The sequence below is a fragment of the Anarhichas minor genome, unplaced genomic scaffold (genome assembly GCF_050575085.1).
Source record: "Anarhichas minor isolate MPS153535 unplaced genomic scaffold, ASM5057508v1 ptg000030l, whole genome shotgun sequence".
Classification (NCBI taxonomy): Eukaryota; Metazoa; Chordata; class Actinopteri; order Perciformes; family Anarhichadidae; genus Anarhichas; species Anarhichas minor.
In genome coordinates this window covers 3,806,693-3,830,051 of record NW_027466476.1, presented here as the reverse complement: position 1 = coordinate 3,830,051, position 23,359 = coordinate 3,806,693, and the positions used below count along the sequence as shown (strand labels likewise).

The window sequence follows — 23,359 nt, the reverse complement described above, 5'->3', positions numbered from 1 at the left end:
CACCTGTCTGCACTAGACAAAAGGACGTACTAGTCAGACCACAGCAGCGACAGTGGCGGCTGTTATTGTCCCTGGAATAAACCATATGTACATAGTCCTACATTGTATTCTAACGTGCATTTGTGCTGACAGCACCTAAATACACGTGGTGCTTTTTTTAACATAATTTGAATGTGCAATTTGGTGATACTTTTACAGTCATAACATTATTATCATATTAGTTTTGAGCTATTCAAATAGTTTAGGCATTGTATTCTGTAATTACTAAATCAGACCTCTGCCAAGATCATTGACAGCCTCCAGTGCCCTCTGCAATGCAGTTTACATCATCAGATTTTGGGAGGAAAGAAGCAGAAGGAGGACAAGTGGCTAGACCTTCTTTGAGACAGGAAGCAACAGGGTTCATGGGGAATATGGTTTTAATTTTGGGAAGTACTGGCACAAGTGGAACATTACAATTGCTAGTGCTCCCTCTATTATTAGCAATGCCACAAGCATGAGACGAAGGTCACCAACCTTGATCTTTTTATTTAGGCCTGTCTATTTAAAAAACACTGCTCTTCAGGTTTATTACAATTTGGTCTTATTACCATAGTGTTGCCATCGTTTCTATTAATTAGCACAATATTTTAAACTCACCAAAGTGTGCATGAACAACTATGGAGAGTACAGTAGGTTAAAAGTTAAACCAGGAAGTTGATATGTATGCTACGACAGATGGTTTGCATGTAGCTTTTAGGTAGTAATAATACATTTTGGCTGACCTGAGGATTTGTTAACAAACTCTCTGATTGACTGTCATATCAACTTAATTCAAGCAACAGGATAAACTGGAATTGTTATCTAACAATTACACGAAATCCTTTCAAGCTAAAACATAGCCCACCTGGATTGTTGTCATCCCCATGTCCAGTCCCACCAGTATCCTCCTGTCCTGTAGCTTTGCAATCTGCGGGTCCTCTACTTTCAGGAAGTCCCACACCAGCTCTGTGATGTCCACCTGCCAATCAGTGCCCAGCATGAAGCTGGTTTGGCCTCGAGGATCAGCTGACTCAGCTACAAAATGGGTTAGGACTCTGACCATGGCATGTTGGTACTGCAGGGTGCAGCTTCGCCCTCGTCTGTCTTCGTCATCCTCATCCTCGCTGTCCCGTGTGGACCTTGCAATAAAAAAAAGAATAAAAACCTGATGTGCAAACTGGGAGGAACTTTTCTTTATGGATAGCAATGTTGGTCGGTCCAATACATTGGTCCGGACTGAAACTTCAGTACTTATCAGATGGATTGCCATGAAATTTGGTACATCCATGTATGGTCCCCAAAGGATGAATCCAAATATGTTTTATGACCGAATACCTGCAGAACTAATGACTCATCTGTACTTTTCTGTAAAATTCAGTATGCTAACATGCTAAACATGGAAACATTATACCTGCAATACATTTGCATGTCATTTCTGCATTGATGTGTGTTCCGTAGTATTTTCAGCAGCATTGAACTTAAACTGATCTCTGTCAAACATTCACACACACAGAGCAGTGTAACCAACACAGGAATGTTTACCCGACGAAGATGAAGTAACGATGCAATGTTGTTGATTAAGCCACTAAGGGAGGATCATTTTTCCCTCTGAGTCTCTCCTTCACTGTTTCGTAGTACCTGGTCTGGGTTGTGAATGTGCACACACCTCTTTACTGCTAACTTAATAGCCTTCCTCATTGCTCTGTTGCCAGGAAATCAAATTTTATTACTTCAGGCAACAAATCAGCCAACAGGGCTCAGCTCTTTCTCACCAGGAAAATTGCTTTAAGTGTGACAAACTGGGTTTGATGGTTTAAATGGTTACAATACAGCTGCAATATCATTAGATTTTGCCCATAACTGTTTTTTTTTATTTTGCTTGAGCAAACAACAGATGAAGCACACTAAGATGTTGAGAAAGCAATGTTTGAACGGTTGATCTGGGAGAATAAATGCTGCTCCAGCTCTTCACTCTTACACTGGGGCACAGTTGGGACACTTTCAAACAGGAAAAGTGCTTTGTCAACAAAACTGCGAACCATATTCTGCATATAGACGCACCCGTCTTCTTTCTCTCTCACACACACAAACACACCAAAGGTCCGTCATGATAAAGTGGAGGAGAAAATAACTTAATCTCTTAAACAGTTTTTCTTGCGATTATCCGCTCTGCTTGTCTCTTTCTTGTTTGAATCCCCTGAGAAATCGGACTGCACGTGAAGCCGAGGGAATAAAGATGTTAGCTGCACGCTCCAGAGAAAAGCCAGTGAGATTTGGAGTTAAGGGCTTAAAAAAACGATTTCACATGCAACTGAATGACAGCCATTCACAGAGGAAATGACTCTGGATATTGTGGGATCACTAAAAGAAAACATTTGGATTCAGGATTCAACAAGAACAACTGGTACATGTGTTTGGACACATTTATAAGTGTCTGTCGTGCTCAAATACAAAATACAAAAACAAAACAAACGATTATTTCACTATTTGTTTGATGTTGGTGTGTTAGAGGCCCTGAAAACGTCATATGATATTTATCTGTAACATCCAATATACATGACTGAATGAGCAATAGTCTAAAATAAAATAAAACAAAAGTTGAACTCTTAAATAAGGACACAGTCAAATTCTTAGTAGTTTTTTCGAAGACAACACAAAGTGGAAATGAGTGGTGTATCAGCCTGGTGTCATCAGTCGTATCACTATACCAGAGCAGGATGCATGTCTGTTGATCTGTTTGTCCTTTGCATAGCACTGAACATGTCTGCGAACAGTGTTTTTAAAAAGTTTCATTTTTGGCACTGTTTTAGAAACGCCTGTAACACGAGATTAACATAGCAGATCCGTTGTGCCTAAGCTTGACACATTTAATGCATATTCATGAACGCTAACTCCTCCGCTTATGATTTTTATGTCACTTTCCACACAAAAGTGGAACACTGCATTCAATTTCCAGGCGAGGACGGGGTTATTTGAGTCCTTCTGGTCAATAATAGTTGTAGTTACACAAACAAAAGAACTACCTTCTGCATGAAATGTAGCACCACCTCAGATTGCAACTGAATAGCAGGGATTGTGATTTTGTGACATTCATTTTATGTCGCATTTTTCTCTTATACAATTTATCTTCTCCTTTAACAGATTCCTGTTCACGACTGACTATCCACTCATTTACATATTAGATGCAGAGGAGAAAACCATCTGCCAATGATTTCAGTCACCACCTTCCAATTATTCCAATGGCAGTAATTGAAAGTTTCTCACCGCTGACTGCTTTAGTTAAACCCTTTTGAATCAGAATTGTGAGCGTTTTCAGCGTAAACAGAATTTGTTATTTGACATTCACAGACGATGAGTTGACAAACGGCACTGATGTTACAGGAGTCTGTAGCGACATATTGACTGAATCAGCGTTTGAACAGTGTATTTATGAGGAGGGTGTAATGGTTTCAGGAGCAAACAAGCTGATAGTGAAGTCGGATCGTTTTAGCTCCGGTATAAATCTGATATGCCAGTGCTTGTGCAGCCACCTCAAAATCTAATCTAAGGTTAATCTAATAAACAAATCACACTCAGTGCCGAGAACAACCTGCTTCACAAAGCAATCTTTCTTTCCGCTTCAGTCACTTTCGAGCCCAGTTGTGACTTCAGAGGAGATGCTGCATATTAATGTGTGTGTGTCATGCTTATTTATGTTGTGCCCCGTGGATCGTGTGCCGTATTTGTTTTGGCATTTCGCTGCATATTATTTCTTGCTACGACATGACGAAGGTCATTTGGACAGAAAAAAGGCAGAGCTGCTGATATTTACAGATCCATGCAGCTCCATCTGATGCTTGATTGTTTTTCTATTATTTGAATATTGTAGGGGATTCAAGTACAACCTTGTTTTACAGTAGAGAGAAAGCACTCAGTACACAGTTTACGCCAACTCTGTGTAAAACAAAAGGTAACTGCAAGATATTTTTATTAACACAATACAACAAGGGGGAAAAGGAATCACAATATACACTTCTTGAGAGATGTGTAAAAGGAGTAGTGCATGCCTGAGTGCTACGCCTACACTTAGGTTTGCTGTCTGCGAAGGCTTATCTTGTCCCTGTTTTGACAGGGCTTAGGGAGGGAAGAGGTGAGCCATACAGGCAGCGCCAGTCAAAAACTGTGTGAAGAGTACTTTTTGCGACTATCCAACTTGCAGGCCTGATGTCTCTATTCCCTCATTTCTCTCGCTCAACCCAATGTGGCCCCCGACATGCCAGCCTGGCCGATAAAGGAAGGTCCCGCCACTTGCTATTGTCGCTCTGTGGCTCAGTTCCTCGTGGGCTTATGGACAGTGGAGCAGTGCCCATTCTCACCAACAGACATAATGCTACTTTGCAAGGTCGCGCCTGCTATCCCCTGATAAACAAAGACGGGTGGAAGACAGGGAGAAACAAAGCTCTCTGCTGCCCAACAGCAGTGAGAATGACAACGCAACTCGGCTGTCCATGCTGATAAAGGCGTACCAGCACACAGCTGGGAAAGCAACATCCTCGACAAGCCGTGGCATTAGTCGAATGCTGTACCTCTGTCACTCGAAATAAGAGGAGAGCAGAGATAATTAGAGCAGGCACACTGGTGCGTGGGATGACTCCCAAACCCAAGACCAACACTTTTCCAGAGGTAATTACTGCAGGTAAGCTGATAGCTGCTCCATCAATTGATGGATTTCAACAGTTGCAGAGATACACTGCACAGCGGTGTTGGCAGAGGTGCTGCTAGTGATGAGGCACCCGAGGGAGAGGTCTGACCTCAAGGCAGCTCTAATAATGTCCTTTTTTTACTGACGACTGAGAGGCAAAATGGCAGGCCACCTTATGCCGGTCGTAATGACAAGCTGTATTGCACAGGTCAGCCATTTTGTTATCAGCCAAGAACTGTCAGCAGGAGTGAAGTCAGGAAGAGACAAGCGGAGTGGTGTTCAGTCAAACGTCTCATCATTATCTTATCTAAGGCTGCCGTGATTGAAATCAAATACATCACCTGGATTAAAGGCCATTCGTTACCCTCTTGAAGGAAGCTAGTGCTGCTGCGAAGGAGGACAAAGGGCTCTGATCGTGAGCATTTCTGTGATGCCAACAAGAAAATCTAGAAGCGCTATTGGTAAAGAATGAATACAACCCCCACTAATAATCAAATTTGGATCCCTTCAAATAAAAATTTGTGCCATAACCTTGATGCTGTTTCATTCGATAATTGGAAATTGTGCCTGAGTTACACTTTGCACAGATGATCACACAAAAATATTGAAGTGAGAAAAAGTGAGCCCTTGCAAAAAGAAAAAAACATGTAAATGTAAAGTAAAGACTGAGTCAACTTACAGTGCCTCCAATTAGCCAAACATACCTGGCAGAACCTTGCAATTATATCTATTTCTCTGGTTTAATCTGATCCTGACAAATCCAGAGAAATAGTGAATAAGCTACTATTTCATCATTGAGTCTGTAAAAGGGGAACAATGTAGATTAAAAACGTGTGTTGAATGAGAGACACATTGCTCTGTAACTGACCGAAGCATGCAGCACTGTACCTCTGACTGGTGGCCATGATGGGTACCCTCCACCCTTTGATCTGGCTCAGCTCCGTGTCTGAAACCTCAATCTGGAGAGGGAGTCGAGGGATCCACACGTTGAGCTCCAGTTGAGCACTCAGGTATCCGTAGGTGAAGTTCACCATCATCTTCACCTTGCCCTTCATCTCCTTGCCATTCACGAAAATATAGTCGCACCTGTCTGACACCTGCGTGAGAGGAGAGGGAAGGATTAAGAAGTTGAGCTCTTCTGACAGTTGCACATAGATGACTACACATTGAATTACACAGTGCAATATACAGCACCGGGTACACTGTAGCATGGGCTCTCCAAGTTGATTATAAGGTTTACACTCCTCACTGATGCAGTATTCTTGTAACTACTTTGAACAAGATGAAAGGTCCTGTATGTGCGCCACACTCAGGGAAATAAGGGGGGGGGGCAGCGAGGGCATCTTTGAACCTAAGGGAAAACAGGTCGTGGTCTGCTTTTCTATTATATTTCTGCCTACAGCTAAAAGAGGAACCAACAGATGGAAACAAGTAAAAAGAGAGCAGTTGTCTCTTGATAAAATAACCAAACTCAAAGCCATCTGTTTCATAAAATTGCTTTGTAAAAGGAGTGAGCGGGCCAAATTTGTGCTATAGAAAGACACAACTCCTTGTTGCCTTGTGCTGCTCACTCTCTTTGAAGCCCCCCCCCCCCCCCCCCCCCCGAAATGTGTCTTTTGTTACTTGTGTCAGCGTTTGATTAATGTCCAGAATCTCCTCTTTCTCCATCTCTTTAAAAGCCTTATTATATGGCCATGCAGGCAAAACAAACACAAAAGATATGCAAATACACAAAAGCCAAAGAGGATCTCAACACAGATATTCAGAAGACACAGTATGTCTTTAGCAGAGATACCTTGTTCTTTTCTGGGCACTTTGTCAATCCTATTGATCCCATCATATAGGGGAGTACCAAGGCTGGAACCAGATGGTCTGGGGAAATATCTTTTTTTTTCTCTATTCCCAAGTTATTTCTCCACAGCGAGATAAAACCATAAACAGCCATTAATCATGAAGCCGCGGCAGAATATCCTCTGTGACCAGGAAGAACACTTTGTGTGTGACAGATTGTTTGTGTGAGCTCCCTCCACTTCACATCACCTGTAGAGTGAAGCCAGCACAATACTTTTTGTGGAAACTAAAGTTTGTCTGGTTGGTGGAGATTGAGTGCATTGATTTTACATTCTGCGCCGTGTGTAATCAAAACAGTCATCAAACACATTCAAGTTGATTCCGTTCAATGTAAATAAATTAATGTGATGCAAGTGTCTACTGTATATGGACATTTGAATAGTGCAACATATTGAACTCTTTTTTGTAAGTGTGCATACTGCTAGGGAAAAAGATACAAACATAATTTCCTGAAGGAATTCATTCATTCTCCCAACTACTCAATATGAGTGTAAAATAAAAGATCTTTCTGCAATCCTACAATGAATCAAGTTGCCAATTATCATTTGAAAAGCAATTCAATTTTAAAGTCAAACTGAAATTTCTAATTTGTGTAAGGAAATATGTACTATAATACTGCAGCTATAATGCACATGTATGTCCCTTTGGAATGGAGGATAAAATAAAACCATTTTGCACATATTTGTAGAAAAAGCACGACGACAGTGCAATTAAGTCCCGCCCACACCGGATTGTATAACAATTCATTGCTCTCCATTGACTTTGTATTGTGTGAAGGCGCCTGTCACTTTCGTCTGCTAGCAAGCAACAGAAAAATGCCTAAAGGCTGCTGTGTGGCGGGATGAACTACCAACAGGCTAAAGAACCCACAACTATGTTTTTATAAGCCGCCAGTTTTGCTGTTGTTTTCCCAGAGGTTGACTGAAATCTGAGGGCCAGTGTTACTGAGAGATATCTTTTTATTTCCTGCCTTTGAACCAGCCCACATAGTGTTGGTTATGTAGCATACCGTTAGTGATATAGAACATTTGTGACCTTTATGGCATGCAACATTTGGGAGGGTATGGCTTTTTGGAGCACTCATATCAAAGATGGGACTTAACAGCTAACTGTGGCTGCTGGAGTGATATAATGAACTATTTCTAGTGCCTGCCGGCAAATATAATGCACCTATCAAATAACCAGTAAAAGCACATTATCACTCGGGACCAACAATTCACGTCCTATGCAGAACACTACTGCTATCACAGGAGAAAAACCAATAAAACCTAAATGACATTTATACTCATTTCTTAGCAAAAATGCAATTTCAGTTCAACTTAAAAAAAAAAAAATCGACAGTAACCATTTTTAAATGGTACAAAAAGGTTGCCCACCAGACAAGAATCCCTAGAAACCCCTGTGAGAAAGCTAAAAGCACGCTGCAGGGCATCCTTCAAGGCTACAGCCAACCATGAGAGAACTTCTGCTAAGGACTGAAGGATCAGTGGATAGTTGCTCTGGTATTACAGCCAATAAATAGTACAGAGCACATGTACAGTAGTAGTACCTTGCTCATGCACTAATGCAGCACGACACTGCAAAGTAACACGGACTGTGATTAAGCTGTTAAACATCTCTATGGCGGAGGCCCTCCCTGGCTACAGTCAGTCATGGATCAGATCGGGCTCCGTCAGAGCTTCCAGTGTGAGAGTGTGTTTGATCTGATTAAGATGTCAGAGGAGTCGCTGCTCCTTATCAGCCCTCATTGTTCGTCTCTTTCTCTCTCGCTGCTCTCAGTCGGCTGATACTGAAGTGCCTTTAACGGCCCGTTTCGTCTGCGACTTCTCCCACAAGTTTGGGCCGCACAAGCGTTAGCTTGCAGGCTAGACGACACCTGACTGGGCTTCATGTAAGGCTCATTGACCAAATTGAACAGTGATATGGATGATCAATAATAAGGATTTTGCTGGCAAATATGTTTACGCCTACCTGTCTTATTTTTCTTGCCACATTCAGAAAAAAGCTGCAAGAAGTCAGTTTACCCTTATTTGTATTAGGAAAAGAACGTGTAATGAGTGTGGGATTTATTAGCATTGAGGTTTGCTACAGAATGTCCCATGACAGGCAAATGAACTGCCTGCTGGCATTTCTTTGATCTACTCCCAAACATACTAAGTGGAAACAATTATGGCAAACATGGCAGCTGACATGCAGCCATCCTAACACATTACACTGACAGACTTACACCTTCCCGCTGTGCTGTCTCATTGGCCGACATAGCTCCAATTCAATATTTTAACATAAAAAAGACCCCCTGAATTAATCAGCGGCGCCTTTAACCCCTCATATACATGTTGTGGCAGACGGAGGGTGGGACTGTCTCTGTGAATTACAAACTCTCCTTCATTCTGATTCACAAAGTATCATAAACGTCCAGGAAGATCCACTGCCGCATTAATCAGACGCATTAGGCAGCTAACGGGAGAATACTTACAGAGGGCATTAAGGCTGTCTCTGGATCTAGCCCAGGAAATTAACAACTCACCAGACGGATACAATCCACGGCAGATATGAGCGATGGGAGTACGGAGCATGAAGGTGGGGTGAGCCTGTCTCTGGTTTGTACACACAGTTGGCTTGACAGAAGCAATTAAGCAGCTCAGACTCCTCTGAGTAAGCTACAGCGCTCACTTCGATGCAACGGGAAGGTCTGTACATATTGTAAAAGCCCTGCTCCGTGGAAGCAGTGGTTAGAAGAGCCCATAGCATGACCTTGAGGAAGTAACGTTCATGGCTAACAAGGAGACAGAAGCTTTGCTCTGGAAATTCATTAACACATGATTTATCTGTGGAACGTGTTTGTGCTGTTGATTTTGCTGTTTCAATATTCTTTGTGTGTGTGTGTGTGTGTGTGTGTGTGACCAATTGAAATAATATTTTCTATAGAAAATATCATGCTTTATGCCCGAAAAGCATGATATTTGGACCTTTATATCTAAGAAACCGACAGACAAAATGGTACATTTAAAACTCTAATAACATATAGACATATTGACGCATTGTCATCTTTTAAGGCAATATGCAACTACAAATCCAGAAAGTGCAACATGTGCATGTAAAAAGAATGGAGTCAGAGCCTTATTTCAGCCTACATGTCAAACATTAATTTGTTTAAAGAAGACAAATCTCCAAAGAGGTTTAAAGAAAAAGCCTATGACCTGAGGTATTTATTTAAAATTCACTGCAATTATAAGATCACAAGTGAGTAGAAGCATCATTTGTTGTGCACAGTGATTCATTATTCCGGTTTAATGTCGCTCTGTTTACTTCTCACTAATTCTTCTCACTAATTGGATAAATTAGTCATGTTTACATACAACATCGCATGATGAGAAGAACTTCCCTGAGTGAGCGCCAGTGAGCAGGACGAATGCTCTGGCCAAGAGATGTCAGCAGCAGAGCTGTGGCCATTTGTTTCAAAACTCCTTTGACTACAATTTAATTTCCCTCTGGAACTCACTTAACCATCCCTAACTCACGCATCAGACATGATAAAGTGGATCGTTGTGGCGAAAGATCGTCCTCTACTTATGATTTTGTTTCATTGTTGTTCTCTTTGGTGTTCATAACTTCTGTTTGATTTGCTGCATCCTGTCCATTCTAATCTGGACAGATTCAAACACAATTGGAAGGAGCCCTTGGCACCACAGCAGGGTGCTGTTTCTAGATCCTGAGCAACATCTCAGCCACTTATAATTGGAAACAGAACACAGACAGATGTGATTTATTTCTCTGGTTTTTATTGAGTCTTTCTACAGATTATTAACGCGTCATTGGAATTCTGTTGGAGCGCAACACTGATGCCAGGGCTCAACTTTATAGCACTGTAAGGGACTTTCTGCTCTGTTGTGCCTTGTGCCCCAGGTTTGAAAGGGGCTCTAAAAATAAAAGAACATTTGAGCAACCTGTCAGCAGTCACTGCATATCAAACACACACTTTCATGTTGTTTGCTGGTGTTTGTTTATCCTTTCTGGAGGATTTATATAGATGTGCTAAACATAGAAAATCTTCTCATCTGTCGCATTTTTTATATTCTCAGTATTGCTTTCACATAAACTCTAATGCAGTGTCTGTCAAACAATACCTGCATTGTGTCAGTCATTAAATACACCCATTTCAGCTCAGTCTTTCTTCTGGTTTTCCTGAGATTAGCTCAAATTGAAAATGTGCATAAACAGGTGGATGGAAAGGCTCGTTTCTTCAGCAATTCATCTTACTGACCTTGACCACATCTTCGTCTGTAGTACGACACTTGACTGCATCGGAGACATCTGTGACAGAGGTGTCTATTCCAATGGTCACCACTTTTACAGGGACAGCCACTGTCTTCCCAGTCAGCACGGCGGTGTTCAAAATCTCAGAGTCCTAGAGACAGAAAGAGGCAGAGAGATCAGCACAGCAACGGTCGAAGGCCTGGCAGGTCTCTAATCCACCTCCATCCAATAACAGACCCTCAGGGATTACAAACTCAGAAAACAACAGAAATAGTGCAAGTAACAAGTAGTATTGAAAATGACCTAAGGAGGTTTTGCACAATCAGCGCTCAATTAGTGATTATCGGGTAAACTGTTGTATAATCAGAGCCACTGCTGGGTGGACGGTGTTACAGCCGCTAAAAGTACATGTTTTTGTTATTTTCGTTATTTAAATTCAGCTGGACCAGGTCTACTGAGCACCTTTGTTCAAACATGCAGCATTTTGTGTTGATCGATTTTTGAATAGTTACTTTGGAGTTTCTAAGCTGAGTTGCCAGAATGTGAAATGAACCATAACAATTTCTGGGTTCTCTAATTATTGTCATTGCAACTGTCAAACTGAATACTAAACGTTGTCCTCACTGCCACGCTCTTCAGCCAGCTAATTGATTAAAGTAATCAGCATAACATTGTGCTTGGCTGGTCACAAAAATTACTGATCGGCAGATAACATTTTGATTTTACTTGATTATCAACAGGAGACAAATGAAACGCTTGAAGAATTATATTTCACGCGGGGAAATTATTCGTGCTCCATTACATCAACATTTTTCTATGAGTCATTCACTTCTCTGCTCAGTCACCGATAGTGATGCAGTGACATGAAGGCACTGAGTGTTTCTGTTTCAATGGTCGATCCGGCTGTTATTCATAGTGTCCTGGATCCACAGCAATTTGAAGGCACTCTTTGCAGTAACTGTGGTGGTTGTGATTGCCCTCCTCTTGTGCATGTATAATTGCCCAGGAGACGTCTCAAACACTGCCTTGTTTGGAATGCATAGTGAATTTCATTTCTTCCTTCAGTCATATGCCTGGCCTCTATTCTCAATGTGAAAACTAAACAGTTCCAACAAACCCTCTGCCCCCTAAAGCATTTATCTCCCAGACCACGGGGAGATTGGACAGACTGAAAAGGACATCATAGAATCAGCCTCATAAATAAATGACCAGTGTAACATTTTATTGATAAGGGGCCTTTCTGACAGGAATGTAAAGTGCAGTAAACACAGAAAACACAAGTGGTACCAGGAAACATATGTGGATAGAATGCAAGAACAATACTGCCCTACAAAGTGAAGTTGAGATTAAAGGGTTTAAAGTTTTCAGGCTCCCTGGCAAACTGCGTAACAGAAGTTTGTAATGCCTCGAGTTTACTGGGGGGAAAATTCACATACTGAGCTCTGCATTTGGATAATCTTCACAGAATGCAAAAATAAAATTCAGCAAACTGTGTTCTGTCAGCTTTCTTGTCCATAAAATACCCTTATTTTAACCACTATTTTAACCATTTTACACCATTTTACAAAAGTACATTAATTTACTTTACATATATGTGCTATAAAGGTAACCACACCAAATCGCATAATTTCCACTATAAAATCAAAACTTGACTGCAGTACTCTTCCGCATAGAAATTATAATAATAATAATTTTCATATTTTGATTAAATATTTAGTTATTCAGTCCTGGGTAAATTTGTACTTACTGGCCAATCGGCCATCGGCTCTGTGTAACTAAGGCTGCAATTTACCACTGGGCTGTATTTAGAGGTACCTCAGCGGTCTAGACAGCCTTGGTTCTTTAAGTTTGATGGCACTGCTTCATCACTATGAACATACATCTTAACCTTTCGTTACACATGCACACAGTCTCTCACACACACCACTATTGTCACAGAAGATAATTGGGGCCAACTACGATGAGTTTGAGGTAACTTTTTCTCTCCAAAGCCACGTTGGATTGGAGAAATGGCTCTTCAATTAGACAGATTAATATGGACCCCTGGGTAGCTCAGGAAATAGCTGCATTGGAGGTCAAAGTGTACGTCTCAATACTTGTACAACGAACATGGCTTTTTTGCCATTGGGGAACTGAAATGACTTTCTTAAGCTAAGTGCACAGCATGACAAAGACCCCTCATTGTACCATGTTTTCATTCTGCTACTGGGATGGTCTTAGACAAAAGCCCTACTTTAATTTCAATGGAAAGGAACCCCAAGACACCTTTTCTTGGCACTATATTGAAGCTTTGCCAGCACTGAAGACATGTCAGTGCTCTTCTATTGAGGAAGCTACTATTATTTTTCTTTTAACACTGAAATCTTACTCAGGAGTGATGACTGCCGAATCAAATGTCACATTTGTTTAGAGTAATATTGTTAAAGCTGACAAGCGCAGACAGGACCAATCTACAATGCTCGACTTCCAGGAAGCACATTCATGGGTATCCCATTGTCACCAGGGACGAACACAAGATTTGTACAGTGCCCTCTTAACTCTATTTCTAAACACTTCCCCTTGTGTTTGTGAGCGAGAAAAGGAGGATTAAGTTTGGTTGAAAGGAGCCTGGTCGTTTGTGAGCATCAATTACTGGGACCAGTCAGCTTTGGAGTGAAATGATTATTAGTTGAGCCAAGAGATAGCTATGAAGCACAAAAAACACTTAATCTTCAAATGGCTTTTCATTACAATTTTATAGACTGTGACAGTGTTATATAGCAATATAACCCCCCCCCCCCCCCCCCCCCCCCCTCTCCCTGTGCCTCTGACTTCGATTCAATAAAATCGAGTGTTGCTGTAAATTAATTCTGTGTCTGCTGGGATTCCTCCATTTCCAGAGGGTCATCTATAATACATGATGGGGTAAATGGTTGGGACCTGGTGAAAGCGGAGGCTAGTGTTATATTACAGCAGCTGGAGATGACCCAGCAGGTTGAGAGCATCAGAGAGCACGGCTTGATGGTAATAAGCCACAGCGGGATCCCACAGTGATGCATCAATGGTCCAACACTCAGATAGACAGTGCAATTAAACACAGAATGGAGACCTGCAGCGTTACTCGACTGAGTATCTTACAGTAGAGAGTGAAAGAAGACGTTTGTGAAACTGGTAAAACTTGATGACAGTTTTTATTATGGACAGAAATGAATGAGTTTCTTACTTGAGATGCCAGATATCAAAAAAGGGAATATCACCAAAATGCATTAAAACCTTAGTTCTGTAGCTGCTTTGTTTTTATGTTCCTTCTTTTTAGAAAATTAAAAGGTGCAACATGTAGCAATTTGTGTTTCTCATGTGTGTTGCCTGCAGGATATAAAGGTGTTACTCTGTCCTCTTTTGTCCTGTGTGCATTGATTCTAGGAGCGAAAAAAGGATAACAAATAATAGTAATCCTTGTTAACATCCGGTATACTGTATTCAGATGAGGTTCATCAACATGAAGTTTGATTTAAACAGCCTGAATAGAAGTTAAATGATGCAGATGTGTTGCAAATTAAACACATCTTTTCATTTTTTTTGTCATAAAGCAATCTCCCTTTGTATCAAATAATAATGCAACAGATTTCGCAATTGGATTTGAATGGATTACATCACTTACACAACACCGTGGCTTCTGACCATCAAAGTGTACGGTGAAGTATATTGTTTTTTAATATTTGGGGCAATATGCTCTCTAAATAGAACAGTAGGCATTGTCTTTACCAGAGCCATAATGCCATCATTTTGTCATGTTTTTAGGGTCCATTTTAGGACCTCTCCAAGACGGATTCTCAAGATTATGTAATGATGCAGACGCTACATAAAGGCCCCTGTCATTCCCAGTTTAGATTGTGCTTTTTGTGATGTATACAGTATTACTGAACTAATTTACAAATAATCAAACTATAACATTCACCACAAAGTTAACCTGGAGCTTTCGGGACGCCCGAGGTCTCGGGTTCCCTGGCATTCCTTCACTATGGCTGAAGTAGAAGCCAAGCAAGTAGAAGTAAGAGAAGCCGTCTCATAGTAACACCTGAAACAAGAAGCCTATTTCGGCTTGTGTCTAATCACGCTGTGTTTCCTCAGTTTTATTGTCAGTTCATCGTAGCTACTATGCTGTGTTTCACCTGTTTCTTTTCCTGGTAATAGTCTTCTTCTGGTGTTTTGAGTTTATTTCTTGTGGTCGGGCCTGGTGGATTAGGTTTCCTGCCTGCCATCGGACATTCAGCTTGTGAAAAATTGTTCTTTTTTGAATTATTTCATGTTTCTGCTGCCTCCGCATCCTTTTCTGCGTTGGAGCCCAAACCTGTATTCTTGAAACATGGCACTATGGGAAGCAGGAGTAAAAATGAGCATTGAGTAGACATTTACTTGTCGCATCTTTCTGTCCTTCATCTCTCTGTCATTCCCTATTGACACGTATCCTTCTTTTGGTCACTCTCTCTTTTCCATTTATTATGAATAGTTATGATAATTTGTATAGCACTTAACATATAAATGATTAAAAGAAGAACATGTTGCAGTTGTTTGTGCTTTTCTTACTAGCCAATCTGTCCCCCAAAGTTTCACAGATTTTGTTCAATAATCTGTGGGAGAACTGCCCGTCTGCTTTATCAAGGATCTCTCTCTCTCCCTCTGTTAGCATTCAGCACGCTGCTGTGGCTGGTAATGTGTTCTGGGCTGTAATTTCTGCCTGTGTCTCAGTTGGATCTGAAAATAAGTGAGATTTATGGTGTCAGCCTGAGTGACACTGGTAGCATGAGAAGTAGCGAAGCTGCTGCCTGTCCTGCTGTTGCTATTAGCCTCTGCTTCTACCCAGCACTAACACATCCACACTCTGGTCTCACCATCCTGGCTATACGACAACAAATGAACAGGTCAAGCACAGTGTTGAGTTGGGGATTTTAGAGCCTGCATTATTCATGGCGCAGCAGAGAGAAGAGAGGGTGGTGCACACAGTGTTTATGCTTAGTGTGTATTCCTGTCAGCCCCTTGTTGTCGTGGCTGTCCGGAAGCCAACTAGCTCACCAGATAATCAAATTCCTTCTGTGTGTAACGTACTTGGCAATAAACAATTCTGATTCTCATTCTGATAAACCCAAAATCCCAAGTCTGGGTAGTAAAAACAAAACTATAACCAACACATCTAATTTTGGAGCTTTTACCACCACAATGAATTCCTGTTTATGATCTTTCATGTGATTTCTTGAGCAGAAGCATTAAAAGGGGACATCAAGTATGCCAATAGTCGACTACTCTAAATGAAATTTTCATAGTTCCGATAAACATTTTCATCCCTTGGCGATAACGGCATGCGTACGTGCAAGGAAACTGAAATGAGAGTGGAGGGGTAGTGAATGATATGCTGTAGACATTAAACTCCACTCAGACAATGTCCTGAAGCTATTAAGCAGACTAAAAGAGGCATGTCCTTTCATCAGCCCCTCTCTCCACATTGTGCAATGCTCAATGTGGCACTTCCTCCCTTCCATTCCAGTGGGCGTTTAATTGGCTAGAAACGAGAAACATGGAGGAGAGTGGGAATAAAGGCCTTGGTAGCACCATGCAGAGCGATACATCACTGCATGACAGCGCATTGAAGTGGTGGGATGGTTGTGAAGCCAACACGCTGCCTTTTAATGAGGGTCTCTCTCTTGCTCCCTTCTTTTCTCTTCCCACTCTTTGTTCCTCCGACAATGAGCCACTTCCTCTCCAGCGTTCCCTTTCCCCCTTTTTTCCTCTCTTCTTCCAGGCTCACTGGATGAAGGTGGCAGCATCACGTGGCACACAAAGAGCTCATCTCCAGTGACTGGCAGTGCCCTGTCTGAGGTACATGCCCATCAGAGATCTGATCTGCTCATTACTGTTGGCTGTGGCTGGTAGGGTGAAGACTAACCCGATGGCTGCTTTGATAGTGGATCCGCTACTCAAAGTGTCAGTTTGAAAGGAGGGGTTGTAGGAGATTACGGAAGGATCATATGGACAGAATAAATGGGTGCCTCGGAATACATGGGTGCCTCGGAATGGTGCTGCTTTTGCTGCCACGGCTCCCTCCATCATAATCTCATCTTAATCTGCTTTTTGTATTGTTCACTGTGTGTATCATAGGAACATTTGCATTCTTGTTGAGAAAACAGCTTGCATGGCTCTGTCCAAAGATAAAAGAAAAATACTACCAGCACCTCTACAGCTAACTCAATGTTCTATCTCGTTGGTTTATTTGGTACAAAAACAAAAGTGTAAAAATGTCCACTTCTGATACAGGGAGTTATTTGCTTTACTATTTCTTGGCTAAAGCTGTGTTTTCCAAGAGTTTCAGCTGGTTGCCTGATAATGTCATAGTAATGACAAGTCTCCAGAAAGCAGCTGCTTGTCCCAAAATGTTGATCTCTTCCTTTAAGGGGGGGGGGGGGGGGGGGGGGGGGATCAAATCTCCCACAGAATGCTCGTTACTGCTTGCATTCTCGGAAGTCCCTTAAAGAGCAGAGCCTTTTCTGCCAAAAATCAAAATGTATAACTATGCGCTTTAAATATTCAATACCTTGACTTACTATAAGCGTATCTGACTAAAATAAAAATAATGAAGCCTTCAGACTTCTGAATGTCTGATCAGGCCAGTGTGATTGTGAAACAGCATGGGAGAACGAGAACATCTGAAGACAAAATGGTTGGCACTGATCCGGAAAAAGTTGAGCAGCTTACAATTGACTTTGTGGTGGAATGATTTATGTTGTATTGTTGCCCTCGGAAACCTCAAAAGAAGGGCAACCAATGACGTTTCAAGAACTCCCTGCTCTTCATCTGAGCTGCTTGGTCAGGATTCACACGACAGTTCCCAGTATTGATGTTTTAGTCACATGGAAATGCTCTCAACTGTAAATTATTTATGAGTGCATATGATTTACAGGTCATCTTTGACTGTGGGGAACTGTCACAATGACAACATGCTGACAGGACAAATCCCCCCCAAATATTAACTATATTATGGACTGGATTGCTGACAGTATAATTAATTTTCTACAATGCAAAGACTCTACCTAAGGATCTATCTTGGACGTTTTATTTTCAAAAAAGACCTGGAGGGACAGAGACACCCTGTAGAGTACAGTGGCCATGAATTGCCCCTTATGCTGAGAAAATGAGCTTGTGAATAAAACATAGCTGCACGTAGAAGTACGATATTTTACCTTTATAGGACGAATCCCCTGCAATTCTCATGAATACCGTACCTGTAATACATCTAGATCAGGGGTCTTCAACGTTTTTCAGGCGAAGGACCCCCAAACTGATAGAGAGAGATGGAGCAGGGACCCCCAACTATATATATTGTATAAACATACCTTGTCAGCTGATACCAATGCCAATATCAACATTGTCTGTCAATTGCATGATAATCATGCACACAAGCTTTTCAAACTGATGTTTTCATTTTAAACATAAATGTGGAAATGAAAAATGAATGATGGCCTATTAGTGCTACTGCCATGCATAAAGATACCTGTTATCTTTCATACAATACTGAACTATTAAAACAATGGACAGATTCATGTTTAGATAAAATATTATTATTATTCTTTTTTTTTTAATTGTCTAATCAACCAAAAATTTCGCAGACCCCCTGCAGTACCCCCGCGGACCCCCTGTTGAAGACCTCTGATCTAGATCAATGGGTCAGAAGTGAGCAGCGGGCGTCCCTGGTGAATTTCAACAACATTCAGACTCGGCACCATAAGAAGAATCGAGGTCAGGCACCAGCTCTGTGCTCCCCAAGAGATGAGTGAGAGAGCTGCAGGGACTCAGGGGAGGGAGCTGGCGGGTGCTCTGACTGAAGCTGGCTCCGATACTGTGATGTCTCACTGGTGCCCCTGCTGTTTGCCCACTGAGTCCGGGCCCGAAGGCTGGAAGGCAAGGAAACAACCCTGCCGGCACCATTCTGCTCGATTTCAGCCCAATATCTATCACATTGAGCCGATCGATGAAGAGTTATTTACCAACGGCCAACCATGCCGGTGAGAGATGACCTCCTGATCTCTGTTCTGATTTCTTCACCCGGCTCTGATCGAGATCCATACTGGCAGCTTAGCTTGACTTAGCTCGGCTTAGCTACCCTCTGGACACAGACCTCTCTCAGCAGACACAAAGGTCAGCTCCACTGTAGAGTCCATTACCGCAAAAAAAAACAAAAAAAAAAACACATTCCTCTCAAACCTCAATGGGCCAAGATTAAAGTCAGAACGACTAGAACTCGGCCTGAGAGTGAAGTGGGATGTTAACAATTATGGGGAGATCTGAGATATGGATGTGTCCAGACCCTGTCACTGCAGATCGATCTGTCAGTCTGGATCCCGCCCTTCACGTCATCGCTGTATTTTCTGTCTTGCTGTACAAACTATTGTCACCGTACCTGACGGGATTAGGGGCACAGAGAGGCCTACAGTGACGGGGACGAAGGCATTGAATCAGAGAAACGAGAATATAAGTGGTTCAGGGTACAGGTCTTCAGCATTTTCTGTTGGCAAAGCAAAATCAACTTTTACACAAATGCATGAATCACATAATGCATTATGGGTCATCGTCTGAGAATGTCAACGGCACAGTAAACAAGCGATTTGACCTCACTGCTTTCAAGAGTATTGTGGGATGGTTAGCTTTCTTAAAGGTGACTGATGATGTTTTCTGGTGTAACCATAATGAGCGAGCTTTGAGGAAACAGTTTCTGCAGCAATAGCTGTATTCATCTAATCACATACCGCACACGGGAGGTTGTGTGGGTGTGTGATTTAAAAGGTAACAAACCCATCCCACTCACTTTCAATTACAAAAGCAGTTTGGGGTATATCGCCTTCCTGAGTGACATTGGAGGAATTTGCTATTAAAGCTCGGTGTATCTGTTCATTTTGAAAGTAACTCCCAGTGTGCAGCAGTGGGATGAAAAGGTACAGAAGTTCACCCTTTCTCTTTCTCACTTGTCACCATACATGCATTCACATTGAAAATGAGTGCCAGTCATTCTGAATACCTTTTATATCCTGCGATGGCAAAGGTTAAGGAACATGGAGAATGTCAAGGCACAAATAGCCAAGAAGTTCAATCATGTTCTGGAATAAGTGAACATTTATCACAATCTGTTGTCCTAATTAGCATTACATGTAATACGTCACATGTGCATATTGCGGCAGCCTCAATTTGTGCGACCACTTCATCAGCAGCCTCTGAGCTGTAATAGATGCTAATGGCTACTCGCTCAGGGTCCATCCATCAGCCCCTTATTGTAAAGCATATGATTCATGCTCTGTGTGAAAAAAAGCTATGTTTTATCCTGTTCCACTAAAACAGCAGAGACCTGCAACAGAGACCTCAGCACGAGTGGCTGAGGTTATTAGATGAGTGAAATCAGGTACTTTTAAACAAGGTCTACAGTACATGCTCTGTTTATTAACAGCTTGTATGATGCTACATGCGTTCATGTGGCATTTCTGCAGGATTAGCTGGCGTATAAGTGCTTGTGTCTGTATGTCTAACTATGTGTTTGATAAATGGCTCCCAAGATCTGACTTGTCTGCCAGAGAAGATGTGCATTGCAACAGAGAGAATGGAATCGAGAGGAGTAAAATGAAACATTCATTGGAGGATCTTGATAAATGACTTCATCATGTGAGAGCAGAAGTGGCCAGAGAAGGCCAGGGTGATGATGTATTGTTTAACGATACATTGGAGCGGTACGTGAATACAAACGGCTGCTTTCATTTCTCCTCATCTCTATGCCCGCGAATGCTCGTGTGGGTGAGCACAGTTTGGTGTCTCGGCTGGAACAGGAAGACTGATGAGTCCAGATATGATGTATGCCCTGTCCTCCTGCTCCCTCTCCATCACCAGGCATCCACAGCAGGGGTAATGATGATGAGGGCAGCCTGGACAGGAGCATATTACTTCACGATGGTAAAAGATAATGGACCAGCCTCCTACTGTGCTGAGGAATCTGCTCAGGCATCCAATTACTGCCGTTAAGACCCATCTCAAGATGACCCAAAAAAACACAGCTCTTTCACACTTAAGTGAAACAGAGGATGCCAACGCAAGGAGGGGGAGGGTGACAAGGGAGGCAATTAATCTACATTGTTAATATATTAATGTATGTTTGTCTGGAGCAAGCAGAACTATGTAGGGATAGAGAAGAGGTGGAGAAAATAGAGGAAAAGATCTAAAAAAAATAATGAAATAAAGCATGTGAAGAGAAGACAAGCCAGGACAGGCAGGCGGTATTACAGTCGACAGAGAGAGTTCTGAGGCGTTTCCTCGCTCTAAACTGACTAAAACTTTTGAGTACTCTTTTCATTTTCTGCTTTTGAAATAATTGCTGCATTTGCAGAACTTCTGCTTTGCGGTTTGAAATTGGTGACAAAGTGGTGAGCGGTGCTCTGAGCCCTCCCAATGCGGGTGGGTCTGTGGCAACACGCAGGAGGAGCCCTCTTCAAAGGGAAAAAAAGAAAGTTTCATCTTTCAAAACGATGTCGCTGCTTTCTCAGAGGTATCACCTGTGGCAGAGCCCATCACTTGGCTGGGAAAATGCAATAAAAAGACCTTTTTATGATAATCCATTCCAGCAAGGGCGCAGTAGTTTAGAACATGACTTAAATGGGCTGGGAACAGGTCTGAGGAGCCATTGAAGTAATAGGCCATAAATGTGATCAAACCCAAAATAAGCTTCTCTATTTTTATAGTCATTAGCTTTATTACATTACAACCTGGTTGTCTGACATGGTCAGCTATGGTTCCTCATTCAGAAGATGAGATTATTTCTTGTCAAAGCACAATTACAGCAGCTTTTCCATTACAACAAAATACAGCTAGCTTATTACACTAATTAGTGCTAATTGAAGATGAGACTACCTTCTACAGCAAAACCAGAGAGTTGATGTGTCAACAGATGCCTTCAGCATGCTCTGTGAAGTCACTTAAAAAAGAGTGTAGAATTCTGTTTCTCCCTCCCTAGCTCTAAAAACACCGCCTTCTTCCTCTAAGACTGTTTCTCCTCTGCTCTTCTTTTCGTCTTTCTTTCACCAGTAACCTTCATTTACTGTCTACATCACTGATCACAATAATGATCCACTATTGCAAAAAATACTGTAACGACACCAAATAGACTACATTAAAAAGGGGTTTATTTAATCTTTACTTGGAGTACCTACAAAGTCGGCTAAACAATTGTATTTCTTTCAAAGTATCATTCAGCTATATTTTTTATATTAATAGCGTTGATTGTCTGTGATCTAATATTGCTAATACTGTTGATCAACACTGCACTCTGCAGCCCCATCCTTCAACCATGTTCTACTCTCGGCTCTCGGAGACCCAGATGTTTTTACTGTTTTTTTTAGGGCATAAAGGGAGAGGCATAAACACGAGGGAATATTGGACTTGCTTTCGACCAGTGGTGTAAAAGCGGGGACGTCAATGCTTCTGCTGGGTATGTGTCAATTAAAACTAGGGTTGGTAATCTTTAGAAAATAGCAAGAGTACGCTTAAAAAAAATATCCAACCAAAAATCCCAGCCCATTGTTGCCAACTCTTTTCCAATGAAAGTAGGTAGCAGCACTAGCTCAAAAAGTTGCTCAATCTAGCAAGAAAGTTGCCAAATTAAATGATTGGACGGGCTTAACACAATCCACGACAGACAAAACTGGATTATTTTTTTTGTCAGAGCATTTGAATAATTGATTGCTGTCAGAATGTAATGACATTCTAAGAAAATATCAAAAATGCTTTTGAAAAAGATTATGAACCCTACCTTTAATGTTTTAAGCTTGCCATAAGGGATAAATCGATACATTTCAGATCAGTTGCTGAATACTGAGTAACCACAGTATTTTAACATGGCCAGCATCAAACACCATTTGTAAGGCTGCCTTGTAGCTTAAAGTAGTAGTGGAAACATGTATTATGGTCAGTTAACTTTTACTCTGTTTTCTCTCTGATGTACATCTGGAGAAATGTGGAGAAAGATTACTGCCAACAGTCAGTAACAGAACATGATGTCGGATCTGACATCTTTGAGTTATGAGGCTCGGACCACTATTCTGCATGGTTTTCCATCATTATATTCCCACCTTGCACGATTGGTGTTACCCCTTAAGGTAATTTGACATTTCTTCCATGAACTATAACAACAACCACTACATCCTACATATCCTAATTGTTACTGGGTATGTGATTATCAATATTCTGACCGCCCACATTACTTATCTTAAGTCTTTGCTACATCTCCATCTTCACTACTCTATTAGTGACTTCAGGTCTTTGTGCGGAAACCAACTTTTCTATTGGCAAACCTGATTTTATTTTCCCTTTGGTAGAGACAAGGTGGTGATGGTGGAGGGTGATGTGTCAGTGTGTGTGTGAGTGTGTGTGTAAGGGGGGTTGACGGCACTGCTCTTACATTACCTTACTTCCTCTTTTCTATCAGCGAGGAGTGTAGCAGGGGGAAGGGAGAGGAACTTATCTGTGGGCCTTTCATGCCACAGTGAT

General features: G+C 41.7%; 1 protein-coding gene across 1 annotated transcript in view; it reads right to left on the bottom strand.

Moving 5' to 3' along the window:
* LOC142964591 (transmembrane protein 132C) overlaps nucleotides 1-23,359 on the bottom strand; it is a 91,857-nt gene that overhangs the window by 4,746 nt on the left and 63,752 nt on the right. The window contains 3 exon segments of the mRNA XM_076104987.1: nucleotides 887-1,160; nucleotides 5,591-5,799; nucleotides 10,818-10,961. Of these exon segments, the coding sequence (XP_075961102.1) occupies nucleotides 887-1,160; nucleotides 5,591-5,799; nucleotides 10,818-10,961 (627 nt within the window).